At 43.6% G+C, this 16,168-nt stretch overlaps 1 protein-coding gene across 2 annotated transcripts in view; it reads right to left on the bottom strand.

Moving 5' to 3' along the window:
* Positions 1–2,599: 2,599 nt before the first annotated feature.
* LOC106827568 (adhesion G protein-coupled receptor E2-like) overlaps positions 2,600–16,168 on the bottom strand; it is a 32,256-nt gene continuing 18,687 nt past the window's right edge. The window contains exons 13-21 of one of the 2 annotated variants that reach the window (XM_070516888.1): positions 15,867–16,087; positions 15,504–15,683; positions 14,225–14,428; positions 13,706–13,941; positions 10,661–10,727; positions 10,161–10,252; positions 8,996–9,164; positions 8,800–8,910; positions 2,600–4,747 (exon numbers count right to left, since the gene is read on the bottom strand). In XM_070516888.1, the coding sequence (XP_070372989.1) occupies positions 4,739–4,747; positions 8,800–8,910; positions 8,996–9,164; positions 10,161–10,252; positions 10,661–10,727; positions 13,706–13,941; positions 14,225–14,428; positions 15,504–15,683; positions 15,867–16,087 (1,289 nt within the window). In that variant the 3' untranslated portion in view covers positions 2,600–4,738. The remainder of the gene's footprint in view (positions 4,748–8,799; positions 8,911–8,995; positions 9,165–10,160; positions 10,253–10,660; positions 10,728–13,705; positions 13,942–14,224; positions 14,429–15,503; positions 15,684–15,866; positions 16,088–16,168) is intronic. The other variant, XM_070516889.1, reaches the window with a different exon arrangement.

Here is a 16,168-nt window from a genome sequence, read left to right as displayed (position 1 = left end):
GATTTCCCCACGTGCCCCCTACCCCCACACACGTGTGGCCTCTCCCGTCGTCCACATCCCTCACCAGACGAGTACCCTGATTACAATGGAGGCAGCTCCATTGACACGTCACAGTCACCAAGATCTCTGGTCCACATCAGGGCTCACTCTGGTGTTGTCCATTCTACTTCTTGCATCTCTTCCGCTCTTGCCCTTTGGCACACATACTGCAAAATCCTTCCTGTAAATATTGTTCTATGAACATGGGAGTGTTTCTCCAAGGGAGATTAAAAGAAGTGGGATTTCTGGGCCCCAGGGTGTGTGCGTCTTAAATTTTCATAGCTAGTACCGAATTGCAACATACAGTGTCTACATCAATCTACCCTCGTACCATATGGGGCTATCCATTTCACCATGGCCTAACCAATGTTGAATGTTATCCAACCCTTAGATTTTTACAGTATGATACTCGACAGTATCAATTCCTTATATTAACCTCAATTTCCTTGATTACTACGTATTTATTAGAACTTTTCTTTTTCTGTTAATTACCTCTAGATTTCTTTTTTAACATTTTGTTAGCCTTTTAATTATTGAATTTTAGAAGTTCTTTGTACATCATAGATGTTAATCTTTTATTAACGTTGCAAATATTTTACCTTGTCTTCAGGCTTTGTTAATGGTGTAGTTTATCATCCAGAAACTTCTATTTAAGTAGTAAGGCTTGTCAATTTTTTTCTATGCCTTTGGATTTTGATTGTTGTTTAAAAGGATGCTATTAATGAAATTTTAAATTGTGACTTCTGTTTTCTTTTGAAATTTCCCATATCTTCATACATGTTGTCCACCTTTTTGGGTAGAACAGGGTTTCTCAACCTTGAGGGTAACAGAAGAGAACATGAAATTTCCCGTTAAAAGCTACTTTCTCTTTACGCTTTCTATGTTGCTGTAGAAACTTTCCTGTTTCTCATGGAGAAAGGAAAACACCCGTTTTTAGCATCTATCTAATGTAAAGTAGTTAAAGCATAGTTTCTCAAGCTCGGCAGTATTGATCCTTGGGGGCTGGAGAACTCTTTGTGGCCGAGGCTGTCCAGTGCGTTGTAGACTGTTGGGCAGAATCCTTTGCCCTCACTCACTAAATGCCAGTAGGCACCCCTCCAGCTGAGAAACCAAAGATGTCTGCAGAAATTGCACCCTGGGGCAAAACTGTCCCCCTGGTGAGAACTACTACACTAGAGCCTTTAACACATTAACCTCAGTTATTTTAAATGTCCTGTTTGTTAGCCTATCTTTAATTCTGGTTCTTTTGATTTCTCCATGGGTTGTGTTTTCTTGCTTTTGCTTGTGCTTCATAATTTTTGATTGAATGCTGGACAATGTGTGTAGGACAGTAGTGTGTGGGAGGGCCCACAGCTAGTGTATTAAGAATATGCATTGTGACCTGCTGAATGAGGAGGCATGAGCCACCCTCATGGGTCAGTGGATGGCACCCTCAGCATCCGAGCTCCCCCTCTGAGGAAGTGAAAACCCAGCGTTGTCCTGACTGAAGGTGAAGTTTCCACACACTCACACAAAGGCAGTAAAGTAACAAGATTTGTAACTTACAGGCCCCAGGACTGGAGGGTGTGTGTGCAATGAGCCCAAAGGGAAGGACAGTCCTCTGGCCCAGGTCACGAGGGAGCAGGAGATAGACAGCAGGGTCGCAAGCACCTATCGCTTATGGGGTGCTTGGGGCAGAGGTCACTAACTTTTCATGGGCTCGACTCTAGGAACTTGTGGCAGAAATCATAAGCTCAGGTCCTTATTTAAACGTCCAGACTCTGGGTGTGGGCAGGGTTGTCACGCTATAAAATGGCTTGGCAGCAACTCAAAATAGCTGTTTCTCATCACAAGTAGACACTGAGGGATTTATTATTTATTACTGGAAGTGGGCATGCTATTCTTCTGCTAGGCTGTTTTTGAGGGGCTTCCGTCTATCCGGTCAGGAGGCAACGTGCCCTGGGCTTCAGTTTATTGTAGTGTTACCCTGTGATCTTGTGCTTTTGGTGGCGGCTGTTTTGCCAGAGGGTTTTCCTCATTGCTCTGCCTTCAGTAGACCCGCCCAGCGTGGCTGCATCTCAGAGAGGGTCTCTGCACGTTCCTGCCACTCTCTCAGAGGTTCTACACTCGCACGATTGCCCACCTTGGCCCTGGTCAATTCATTAAAAAGTGAAGATGAATTCTTCTTAACTGTTTGTGGGGCACCCAGATCCCTGCCTTTTGTGCTCTGCCACAGGTGAGCCAGTGCCCTGACAGTCTCTGCTGGATGAGCCTGCCTTCCCTCAGATTTTAGGCTACTTTGTTTTCCTGTGACCTCAGCTCTCTTACGGGTTCAAGAGAATGAATGATTTTGTAGTTTATATGGATTTTTCTTCTTATTAAGTTGGGAGTGGTACTCATTTCCATTTTCTATTTCCCTCTATTTTCTCTAGTATTTTAAAATTTTAATTTTTAGTTTTTAAATCCATCACCATATAGCCATGAAAATTCATAGTTTTATAAAATGTCACTTCCCAAAGTTAGTTTTGTGCAGAAGAAAAGGCAGTTGATGTGAACTTCTAGGAATTTATGAGGGTATATGTTTAATAAGTTAATAACTAATTAATATATTTATTTACTTTTCTGACATTTTTTATTTACAATTTTTAAACACAGAATTTGGAAGAGTGATACAATAAACACTTATCTAGATTCAGCAACAATTAGTGCCACATTAAAAAGTCTTTCTCAATCTATATACACACATACATATTCTTGCTAAAACATTTGATGGTCACTGGCAGACATCATGATGCTTCATTCTTCAATATTTCTTCAACAAATGTTGAAGATTTCAAAGAATATTCTCCAGATAATCATAGTAAGATTATTACACCCAAGAAAATGAACAATTTTATAACTTTTAATATCTGACGCATAATCAAATTATCCCAATTGCCTGCAAAACACCTTTTATAGCTGTATATCTGAACCAGAGTCCCACTAAAATTGACGTTGAATTTGTTTGTATTGTCGCTTCTGTCTCTTAATCTCAAGCAGCCTCTAGTCATTTTTAAAATGGTATTGACTTTAGAAGAGTCCAGGCCAATGGCTTGTTGAATGCCTCACGTTCTCAATTTGCCTGACTGTTTCCTCTTGATGTCATTTAACCTGTTCTTCTGTCCCCTGTATTCCGTGTATACTGAAGGTTAGATCTGGAAGAACAGGTGCTGGCAAGGTTGCCTATAAAGGGCCAGGTGGTAGATATTTTCAGCTTGTCGTTCTTACAGTCTCTGTCACAGCTACTCAACTCTGACACTGTAGCGTGAGAGCAGCCATAGATAATACATCCATGAATGGGTGTGGCTGTGCTCCAATAAATCTTTATTCACAGGAGCAGCTAGCTGCCTGTGCTTGTCCTGCATGCTACAGTTTGTCTACCCTTGGTCTAAAGCTGGATTAGGTTTAGGTTAGACTGATTTGTCAAAATTCTTCATTCACCACAAATGGGATGCTGTAACTTCATGTCTTCTCAGGAGATATCTGATGTCAGGTTTCCCGTATTGATGATGTTGAGCCTGATCATTAAGTTCAGATGGTGACTGGCAGATCTCCATGCTGTAGACGTGCACCTTGGCCCTTGTGATGAACCAGTAATCTGAGGGGACTCTTGGTCACTGTGGGGCCAGCCTGTCCTCCAGCAGCCTTTCACCCAATGCTTTTAGTGGCCTTTTACTGGATATTGAAAAAACCATGATATTCTCATTTTATCACATCGTCTACATTTATTGGCTGATGTTTTATATATCACCATAAATTCATGCATATTTTTATTTAATATGTTATATTTATTTACAGTAATTTTCCTTGATGTTCAAATTGATGCAGATTTGGTCAGTGGGGCCCACAGGGAATTTCTTGTAGGTGTAACAGCTCTGGATTTAGATCTTGCCTAGACTGCATGCCGAGGATGAAATAATGTTATACACAAATGCATCTTACATAATGTGTACTATTAAAATACACTTTTACACAGCTCTGCTTATAAAACGTAAAGATGCACAGACTCTATCCACAGGGTTCACACTAAGAGAAGAAATATTATTGCTTACTTGTGAGCTCAGTGAAATCAGGAATTGGATCTGTCTTGTTCTGTGTGTAGCATATGGTGAGTAATAAAAATACACTTTTGAATGAATAAATTAGTAAGCATTTAGAAATGGAGTGTGAAGAAGTGGAAGCATGTATGCAGGGAGGCCAACTGTTTTAGTTTACCTGTAGCCCAAGTGTTTCATGAGAAGTAGGACATTTGGTACCAAAGGGAGGAAAGTTGGGCAACTGGATTAGTTGTTTACACTACATGCAGGTGGTTGAACAATATTTTTCTCTTTTATGCTATTTTAAGAAAGTCAGTTGAGGTTGGTTTTCCTTACTATAGATCTTCAAAGTGAGGAGCATCTTTGTTGGAAAAGAGGTTAGGGCAGAGGGGGTTAATCCAAGGCAACTGAGGAATTGGGCCATAGCTCCTTGACTTTGCAGGGAGTGACATCATGCTGTATGGATGAGAAAACCCAAATCTTCCAGCAACTGAATGTCAAACATTTCCTGCATACTTTCTCCCACAATGGTGCCATGAAGAGTAACTGGCAACAAACGTGAAAAAGTATTTTTTATACACTTTGCCCAAAGGATGAAGTTCAGAATATTCCAGGATACAAGACCTTCTGGCTTAGTTGTTCACTTAATTCTCCTGAGAAGGAAAGCGGAAAAATGATACTGTGTTAAAAAGTGCAAGACTTGTATAATGAAAACTATAAAACATTGTCAAAGGAAGTCAAAGAAGTTCTAAAGAAACAGAAAAACATTTGTGTTCATGGATCTGAAAGCTTAATATGTTAAGATGGTAGCATCCCCCTAAACTGATGTACAGATTTAACACAATTCTTGTCAAAATCTCAGTTAAATTCTTCTCAAAATTGACAAGCACATCTTAAAATTTATACAGGACTTCAATTAGTCCAGAATAACTCTTGAAAAAAAGAACAAATTTGTAGAGTCAATTCCCCATTTTCAAACTTACTACAAAGCTACAATAATCAAGAGAGACGAATGGAATAATGTTAAGAGACCAAAAATAAACTCTTACATTTATGGTGAGTTTATTCTGACAAGGATGTCAAGATAATCTATGGAGAGAAAAATAATTTTTCTAATAACTGATGATGGGACAAACGAACAGGCATATGCAAAAGCATGTGGACCTCACACCATGTTAACAACCTCGCTGCATTTTAGAAAATTAATTCCAAACCTATCATATACCTAAATGTAATTTTAAAAGCATAAAAGTCTTGGAAGAAAACATGCGTGTAAATCATTGTAACCCTGGGTTAGGCAATTCTTTTTTAGGGCTGACACCCAGAGCACAAGTGAATAAAATATAGATAAATTGGACTTGATCAAAATAAAAAGCTTTTGTGCATCAATGGACACTATCAAGAGGATGGAAAGTCAACCCACAGAATGAGAGAAAATAACTGCAAATCAAATATCTGACAAGGGACTTGTATCCAGAACACACCTAGAATTCCTACAACTTATCAATAAAAGAGAAATCACTGAATTAAAAATAGGGAAAATATTTGAATAGATATTTCCCCAAAGAAGACATGCAAATGGATAATAAGCACTTGGAAAAATGCTCAACATCATTAGACATTAGGGAAACGCAAATCAGAACCATAATGAAAAACTGCTTCACATCCACCAAGGTATAAAAACAAGTGATAACAAGTTTTGGTGAGGATGTGGGGGAAATTGGAACCTCATGTATTTTGGTCTTGCTCCTAGTGGCAATGGGGAACGATTTGGGGGATTTTTATGCAAGGTGGTACATGATCAAATTTTTGTTTTGAGAAGACAATTCTGAATTTTATGTGGAAAACTAATTGGAAGATGGAGAAGAGTAGAGGGGAGACGAGTTAGGAGGATATTGCAATCTGGCCAAGAGAAGATGGGAGCTGGAGTTAGGGACAAGGTGATGGACATGGTGTCAACAAGACAGATTTGTGAGCTCCTGAGGAAGAAATATTAGCACAATTTAGCCATGGATTGGTTTGGGGTGGAACAGGGTAGAGAAGATGATAATGTGAAGGATGTTCCAGGTCCTGGCTGGTGCAAGATGGCTGGAGATGTCACCCAAAGAGATGAGAAATCCTGAAGAGGATTAAACTGGTAAAAAACTCGATAAGTTCTGTTATGACAATGTTGAGCTACTTCTGAGATATCCAAGTGGAGGTCTCGAGTAGGCAATTGGGGTTAGTGGTCTGGAGCTCACAGGTAATTCAGAGTCAGAGAAATATATTTGACCATCATTTCCTGCGTGGTTCACTGAGTCCCTGTGGACAAGATTGTCCGAGGTAGGTTAATATGAGAATAGAAGTGTTTCTAGACCCAAGCCAGGTAGGGTAGATGAAATGTAAAGACGATGAATAAAGCTCAGCTAGAGAGAGGGGAAGAATTCCAGGGAGTGTTGAGACATAGAAGCCAGAGACAAAGAGAAGTTTCATGATGGAGGCAGTAACCACAGCATCCAATACTGCTGAGAGGACCAAAGTATATTTATTTCATCCCTTGACATGAAGGCCATTGGGGGCTTAAGAGGGAGCTCTTTTGGTGGAATGAAGGAGGCAAAAGCTAGTCTTGAGTGTATAGAAGAAGAGGGAGGGGTAAAACATATAACATTAGTATTTTTAATGAGAGCGACTTAGCATGTTGCAATGAAGGTGGAAAAGATGCTGTTCAGAAGGGGAGACAGTGCAAGGACCAGAGAGAGAATGCATGAGCAATAATGTAAAGTTATTGAGAAGTCGAGTGTCAGGAACCAAATACAGGTGGAGGAAAACTCACACAAAAAGATGTGCAATGTCACTAATTATTAGGGAAATAAAAATCAAAACTACAATCAGATATCCCCTCACACCTGTCAGAATGGCTATAGTTAACAACACAAGAAACAGCAAGTTTTGGAGAAGATGTGGAGAAAAGGGAACCCTCATACACTGCTGGTGGGAGTGCAAACTTGTGCAGCCACTATGGAAAATAGTATGGGGATTCCTCAAAAAATTAAAAATGGAAATACCATATGACCCAGCTATTCCACTACTGGGTATTTATCCAAAGAACATAAACAATTCAAAGAGATTTATACACCCCTATGTTCATTTCAGGATTATTCACATAAGCCAAGATGTGGGAGCAACTCAAGCGCCCATCAACGGATGAATGGATAAAGAAAATGTGGTGTATATATAAGTACAAGGGAATATTATGCAGCTATAAAAAAGACAAAACTGTGTCATTGGTGACAACATGGATTGACCTTGAGCGTATTATGCTAAGTGAAATAAGTCAGGCAGAGAAAGACAAATATGGTATGATTTCACTCATATGTGGAAGATAAACCCACACATGGATAAAGAGAACACATTAGTGGTTACCAGAGGGAAAGGGGGTAGGGGGAGGGGAAAAGGGGTAAAGGGACACATATGTATGGTAATGGATAAAAACTAGGGTATTGGTGGTGAACATGACACAGTCTACACAGAAACTCAAATATAATAACGTACCCCTGAAAATTACACATTATAAGCCAATATGACCTCAATAAAATAATTTTTAAAAATACGGGCAGAGGGATTAGATTTTAAAAGTTGGAAGCTGATTTTGTCTATCTGTGGGAATAAGATGGAACGAGGAGAGAATGAACCAGGTGTCAAATGCCTGGCGTTTTTGAGAGCACAAGGTTAACCCTGTTTCATCCACTGAGTTGATTTTCCCTGTGAAGAAGTTGGTAGGAACATGTGCTGGGAAGAGGGAAGAGTTAGAAGGATGAGACCTTTGAGGAGTGGGGTATTCGAGAAGGGGCAGTTGCAGAGGGTGGACCAGCAGGCGGAGGAGAGAAATGCAGAGGTCTTGCCAGGTGGGGGGCTCGTGGAAGTTGGGAGGAAGAACGAAGCAGCTTAAGTCCCTGCACGACACACCCAGACCCCATGAGTCTCACTCTCTTCACCTACCAAGTGGGAGTAACACTTACTTCCAAGTGCTAATGGGAAGAACACATGAATAAAAAATACGAGAAAATGGTTGGTAAACCTGAAAATACAATTCTTGGTACCATTCACCTTGCTAGAATCTCTCTTATGCATTCTGTGATTGTCCTCCCTGGTTTTGCATTGTATGTGTGTGTTGAAAATACCAGGAACGATTGCAGACTTCTAAGGACAGTCTCAGATCCAACTTAATGCTGATTTCACCTTCCTTTTATGACCATATATACCATGTGTTTATTGTCCTTCAGATATAGGGGGGGCCTGGAATGACTTGAGAGAAAGAATGGTGCTGTGACTCTCAGTAGCTCGTGCATCACTGCCTCAGATCATTAGTTCCTGCTCATAGAGCATACTATAGCATCTTTCTCTGCTTGTAAGTGTTTTCTATCTTCTTCCCAAGGAAAATTAAAAAGCACATGCACCATCTCTCACAAAGTGGGCGTTTCCACACGTTTGGAGAATAAGATAGCCACGTACAAGGGTCAAGGCGAGCATAGAAACACAGTGAGTGAAAGTAGAAGAAGAGCTCCTTTCATGACAGGGGAGTGCCTTGAGTGAGTCCAGGAGTAAACCATGTGTGAGCCATGCTAGGGCATCACCTCCTATATACCCAGGTTGCCCAGTGTGGTAGGCATGTGCTGCTCAAGCAGATCTGTTAGTGAAGTGCTCTGGGAGCTATGCATGCCCTTACCACACTGTGTTTGGAGGCATCAGGCATGGCCCTGCTGGAGAGCGTGTACTTCTCAGACTCGGCTTTGGTTTTTGTGACCCCTTTGAACCATCTCCTGTATTGCTGCTGGACCTGCAGAGGCAAAGCAGACTCTGCGTCAGCTAACTGAGAGGAGTGAGGATGGGCAGAATCCTGAGTGGGCGTCAGACAGTGGTACCTGCTGGCTGAGGAGGCAGTACACCAGGAAGATGAAGACACCCTGCAGGCTGTTGATGATGGTGAAGAGGTAGGCCATGATGTGGGCAGCCGGCCCCACCTGCAGGATTCCCAGACACCACGTGCATCCCAAGATGAAGAGCTGAGCTGTAGCTTTAAAAGTCAGCATTCTGGGGAGCAGGAGAAAGGAGGCTTGTGATGCACAGAGAGCAACAAAACCAAGGCCATTTTCATCTCTACTCCATGGATGCCTCTGACTGAGTTGTGATCAACCTAGATCTTACTGGCCATGATTCCCCAAAAAGAAATGCTATCTTTGTCCAGGATGGCATTTTCATTTAGACTCAAGATGGTAGTGACACCGCATAATGTGGATTTCAAAACTATCATGATGTTTCCTGAAGATCCCTAATTTCACTCAACCTACAGTGCTGAGGTCACTCTGTGCACCCGGCTCTAGGCGTGGGCCTGGGCATTAACAACAACAAAGACAAGATTTCTGTTTTCACAGACCTTACAGTCTAGTGGAAGGACAAAAACAAATGGTCATTTATAAATTTGTGAAGTGCAAGGTACTTCTGCCCAGGACCATCCAGCACTGTTCCCATCCTCACCTTCTCCATGAACTGACCCAGAGCCTCCTTTGCTCAGAATAGAGGCCATCGATTCTGTGCAAAGTTGAGGAAAGCAAAGGACATCCCCAAACCCTTAGAAGATGTAATAAGTGGCAAATGAACCTGCTTTCAGCTGGTGGGAGAGTGGGAGAGGGCTTCAGGAAGAGCACTCATGGAGGTGTGGGCACGAAAGGGTGTGCTGGGCTCTGGGAACAGCTGTGTGATTTCCTAAGCGTGTTATAAAGATGTGGATGTTCTTAGGCCCTTTTTCATGGAGCCAGGAAAGTAATCCCCGTTTATCAGAACAAAGTCAGTTCTCTATGTAGCTTAGGTGCTTCATGCTGGGGTTACGGATGGACAGAAGGCTTTTGGCTTGCGTGTCAGCAGCAAAGTACAGTATCTGAGCTGGCTTCCAAGGAGGGTAGGAGCACCTCTCTCTTCCAGTCCCCTCAGAATCTGGGTGAAGGACATGGGGAGCTTGGGACCATATGGCCTTGCCCCTGGACCATGCTTTGTATGGGGGATGGTGCGCACCCTCTGCTGCACCCTCACCTTGTGTTCTTCAGGGTGGACACGTCGCTGCTGAGTGAGGAGAGCTTGTTTTTCACAATCCAGAAGGTCATCAGAAAGAAAGCCAAGTTGATCTGCAGATGAATATCCCCACAAGGCATAGTAAATGCATTCCACATCTGCTCAGCCTTCCTCCTAGCTCATCCAACACCTAACCCAGCAGCAAGGGCATTTGTATTTCACAGCAGTCCTAGAAAACCAGACCCAACGCCCAGTAACGCAGGCACATCATTGTCCTGTAACTTGGGTGACCGACTCACCCAAGTTTGCAGGGGAATTTCTAGTTTTAGCCCTGAAATCTCATGTCTCAGGTAACACTTCAGTCCTAGTTTTAAAACTGAAATTCCTATTTCATGGGAGCCCCTTCAGTCCTGGGCAAACTGGAATGACTGCTCACCCTGCCTGTAACCCTCCTTATACACCTGACTTTGAATGACCCTCAGCTGGGCAGGTAGGAGGCTCTGATGTCATCCATTACTCACAGAGAAGATGGTGCAGACGGGGCCAAGGAAGGCCCATATAAACCCTTTGTCTGTGTTGAGCCAGCATCTAAGAAAGAGATTCAAGAATATATTGGTCTTTGTGATGGGAGCAGCTTGCTGTTCTGGTGGTTAAATTTGGTGCCCTCCGCTCCAGCTGCTTGGGTTCAGTTCCTGGGTGCGGACCTACACACTCATCAGCGATGCTATGGTGGCAACGACATATAAAATAGAGGAAGATTGGCACAGATTTAGCTCAGAGCCAATATCCTTCAAGCAAAAAGGGGAAGATTGGTGACAGATGTTAGCTCAGGGCAAATCTTCCTCAGGAAAAAAAAAACAATATATTGGTCTTTGTGGATAAAGAATTGGTAAATAAACATATCCCTCACCTCCCAAAGTTTCTTCCTGCTTCATTATTATAATTATTATTATTTTTCCTGAGGAAGATTGTCCTTGAGCTAACATCTATGCTCATCTTCCTCTCTTTTCTATGTGAGTCACTGCTACAGCATGGCTGACGAGTGGTGTGGGTCCATGCCCAGTATCTGAACCTGCAAACTTGGGCCACTGAAGTGGAGCATGCTGAACTCAACCACTATGCCACGGGGCAAGCCCTCTTGCCTCCTTTATTATTATCATTATTATTATTTCAAGTAATTTTATTGAGATCATTATGGTTGATAACATTATGTAATTTCGGGTGTACGTTATTACTGATGAATTTCTGGATACACTGCATCATGCTCACCACCAGTAGTCTACCGTTTATCCATCACCACACATATGCGCCCCTTTACCCTTTCTCCCAAGCTCCAGCCCCCTTCCCCACTGGTAACCGCTAATCTGTTCCCTTTATCCATGTATTTGTTATCTTCCACATATGAGTGAAATCATGCAGTGTTCGTCTTTCTCTGTTTTTTAAATTAATATTATTATTATTGCTTTTCTTTGGTAAAAACGTTTAACGTAAGATATACCCTCTTAGTAAATTTTAAGTGTCTAACACAATATTATTAGCTATAAGCATGTGCTCCTTAGTAGGTCTCCTGATCTTTTTATCTTACATAACTGAATTTTGTATATACTTTTGATGGTGGTGATGGTTTCACAGGTGTATGCATATCCCCAAACGCATCAGGAGCTATACGTCAAATACGTACATCTATTTACATGTCTATCATACCTTAACAAAGTGGTTTTTAAAAAAATAAATTCCTTTTAAAAACTTCTTTTAAGTCTTGGTTCCCAGAAATGCTGGCAGAAAAAAATACAAACTTTTAAAAGTAAAAATATCAACCAATCAATTAATTTATGGTTTAGTTGACAAATATTGAGTGTCTCCTTTCTACCAGGATCTGTGCATGGCTCTGAAGCCCCAGTCGTGACTAAGATAGACTGGTCTCAGTCCTCTGGGAGGTCCAGCCAGGTGGAAGGTCAACAGTCAGGCAGGAAAAACAAACAAGATGACGAGTTTTATGATCATGGTATGAAGAGCATGAGCACGTGTAGCTGGAATCTTCACCTGGGCTGGGGTGTGTCAGAGTCACATAGTTGTGAAGGGTTCCCTGAGAGAAATGAATTGTACACTGAGATAAGAAAGCTGAGTAGGTAGAGACAAGGTGAACAAATTGGGGACACCAAAGACGAGAGCAAAAAAAAAGAAAAAGTAACAGTAAGCCTGACACAGCACTAAGGCAGGGCTCATGTGCAGAATGCCTTTATTCCTCACACACACACAGGTACTCAAACCATCACGGGTCAGGCATCTGAGGCTTAAGGAAACAGAGGCAGTCACTCAAGGCCACACTGATGCAAGTGACAGGATTGGAATTTGATCCCAAGTGAGGGGAATTGTGAATGAGATGGGAGGTGGCAGGAGCATGGAGAGATGGCGCCACCAGGGAGAAGGGAAGAGAAAGCTACTAAGGATGGGGTAGGAAACTGCAGCCTGTGCCAGGTGGGCTGCCAACTGATCTTGTGAATGTGCTTTCCTGGGACACAGTCACACTCGTTCCCTTACGTATCGTCTGTGGCTGCTTTCATGCTATAAGGACAGAGGTGAGTAGTTGCAACAGGGATGGGATGGCCCATAAGCCAAAAGTATTTATTGTCTGGTCCTTTACAGATGGAGTTCGCTTTTATCCTAAGTTATCTAGGAAAGCTGGCTGGCCGGGGCTCATCCGATGCAGATGAACATTAATTTTATCAGTGTAGGACTGTGTTGTGAGTGAGACTGGATTTGATCCCACTTCTGCCACCAGCCAGCTCTGAGATCTCGGCCGTGTTAGTTAATCTCTTTGTGCCTCAGTTTTGTCATCTGTAATACTGGCATATCACTTGTTTCTACCTCAGAAGGTTGTGGGGAGGATGATTTGATCTGAGATACATGAAAAATATTTAGATCAAAGACTGCTCTACAGAAGTGATTTACAAATCTTAGCTCTGGTCATAATGATTTCAGTGTCTAAATTAACTCCCTTTTTTTAATTAGGAGAGAGAAGTGGATTACACAAACCAATGCCATCCCTTCACTTTAATTTTGCTTTCTAGAAGATTTAAAACAGTCTCCAAAACTAATGCAATGGGTATTATATTAATATACATACACTAATATATAAGATGCAATTGATATTATGTATCATAGGCATTAGTACAATATAGTCATTAATATAACATAAAATTAATATTTAATGTAATAAAATCTAAAACATCAAAATGAGTCACATCATATATTTTAACTATATTAATTTGTAGTTATTAACATATCATCAATATTATATTAGTGTATAGTTAATATAAAACATAATTATTACATAAATATAGAATTATTAACATAATATAATTAGCATTTAAAAGGATTAAATCTTAAGGAATTAAAACAGTCACTTCAATGAAGGCAATCATGAAACCAGGAAGGTGTCTTTGGAGTGGTTACTGAGTTTTTATCTGCCTATCATATTCTGGTGAAATTAAAGTGTTGTGTTGGTTCTATGATGGCCATGGTTGTGCTGGAGAAGATAAGGACAAACGGGAAAGTGCATTTACCGGGTTGATGTTCCATAGAGATGAGGCCTGGATGCTGCAGAAATGGCCACGATCACGGCCGGGACGCCGTAGCCCACAGGGAACATGAGCCACTTCATGAATCTGCTCACACTGGAGTAGTTGACCACCGTCAGGTTTCGTGCAGTGAGGAAGAGGTGCAGGCCCTCCAGCAGCATCCAGGTGAAGGAGGCCAGGTAGAGATAGTGTAAGGCGCCCGCGATGAGTGCGCACAGCACCTGGGGGAGGAGTGAGGCCTCACCAGGAGGGACTGTCAGCGTGGAGTGTGGCCCCAGGACCTCTCCCGTGCCTTGCCATTGGGGAGAAGTCTGATGCGTATGAAGGAGCAGTCAGAGAGGGTTTGTCGTCTAGTTGCATCAGTCAATGTGACATTGGTCACTCACCCCCTAACCTTCCCCAGGACCCAAGATCATTTCATTAAGGCATCCAGGGCAGCATGGCTCCCATGGACCCAGCACCCCCTGGGGCAGGCCAGAGGGTCCACTGGGACTGGGTCAGTACCTGGATCTCCGTTCGGTCGATGGCCATGAGGAAGAGGAGGTGGGCCAGGAAGAGGCAGAGCGAGAGCTGCAGGTGGAGGGAGGTGCTGGTGTTCTGGATGGCTCTGCACAGCAGGAAGGTGAGGGCTGCCAGGAGGAGGCACAGCAGAGATAGGCTGAGCCCCACGTAGGTGATCACATCCAGTACAGGATCCTCCCTCTGGGACTTAGCAAAGAGGAGACCACAGTCACCCCTTCTTGCTGTGGGGTACTGACCCTTCCACCATTTTTATTTTTATTTTTAGGCATAGAAAAATTAGGAATGGAGGAGCCAAGTAAACTTGTGATGTTTGACTAAGTACCTACAGGTTCAGAACATTAGGACACTATGGGATTGTGAACTGATAGGTTCAGAGTCTGGACGAAGCCCTGCCTCTCACAAGGGCTTATTTTCCTTTAGAGGTCACCTGAGTGAGTCTCTGGTTTTGGTGACCTAGAGGAACTCACCAGCTCACCTGCACAGCGGGGGAGGCCAACACGGCCCCGACCCACCTGTTCTCACCGGCTTCCCTGGTGCCCTCTGCCAAATCGTCCTTTCTGCAACCCCTGAGCACTCCTGCACCAGAGACCCCTGAGGTGAGCAGAGGTCTAATTTGGCGACCATATCCCTGCCCCCGCGTGGACACACCCCTTCTTTCAGGTTTCCAGTCAAAAGCCAGTCCAGTGCTGCTGTGAAGGCATATGGCACATGGAGGGCCCAGTTCAGGTCCTACATCAACTGACTTGAAAAGAAGGAGTTTATCCTGGGTGGGCCTGGTCTAACCAGGTGAGCCCCTGAAAGATCTGGGCTTCTGGGGAAAAACACTCAAAGTTTGAGAGAGCTTTGATGTGAGGGAGCTTCACCTGCTGGCCTCGAGATAGGACCACTGACACCTTGTGAGAGAGCCTATGAGAGGACCACATGAGAAGGGATGCAGGTAGCCTCCAGGAGCTGAGCATGGTCCCCTGCTGCCAGGTAGCAAGAAAGTGCGATGTCAGTCCTACAACTGCAAGGAACTGAATTCTGCGAAGAACCACGGGGCTTAGAGGAGGACCCAAAACTTCAGATGAGATTGCAGCTGTGGCTGATACAATGATTTGAGGCTTGTAAGATGCTGACAGACAGCACAGCTGCACCATGCAGGACTACTGACCTGAAGAGACTGGGAGATAACAAACCTGTGGGCTTTTAAGCTACTGCATGTGTGGGAATTGGTTACAGTGCCACTGACATTGAACACAGCCCCTCTCAGGGTCCTCACCTGCACGTTGTAGTGGGCCATGAGGACGGCAAAGCTGCTGAGGTGGGTGCACTGGCAGGTGGTGCTGGTGTCTCTGGTGCCCACCATCGTGCAGCCTGTGGTGGCCCAATGACCACTTTCACTCCTGCTGTGCTCCCAGAAGACGCAGAGCACCTTCTTCCTTGGCTGAGGGGTCACTGACTGCAAGATCAGGGAGTGAGTGTGAGCTGCTGGTTGTGATGCTCAGAAATGCTGACCCAAACTTGGCTCATGAAGGGCCTTCCTGGGTAAATAATGCACCTATGGGGACCCACCTGAACCCTAAGGCTGCACCCAGGACTCAGGCCTCTTCCACACCCACAGCCCCCTCCCATCTGGACTCACATGGTTAAAGATGGAGGTGACTGAGAAGCTGAGGTTCTGAGTGTCATTGTTGCTGAAGAAGGTGGTGACGACATCTGAGAGCAGGACATGGGTGACTTCCTGCAGCAAGTCCTTGTGTGTCTCCCGTACAACTTCCTGCCTCTCAGGGTCCAGGACCAGGGGCGCCTCAGCCAGCAGCTTTCCCATGCCCGGGATGGAGACAAAGCCCACCACAGAAGGGCCTGCAGGACAAGGGCAAGGTTGACATCTTGGTGTCCCCAACAGGACCCCTCCTTCTTCAGATGGACTCTCTCCTTGTGGCC

Source organism: Equus asinus, chromosome 9, assembly GCF_041296235.1.
Source record: "Equus asinus isolate D_3611 breed Donkey chromosome 9, EquAss-T2T_v2, whole genome shotgun sequence".
Lineage (NCBI taxonomy): Eukaryota > Metazoa > Chordata > Mammalia > Perissodactyla > Equidae > Equus > Equus asinus.
The sequence above is the reverse complement of the archived record's forward strand: the minus strand, read 5'-3'. Positions and strand labels throughout refer to the sequence as shown.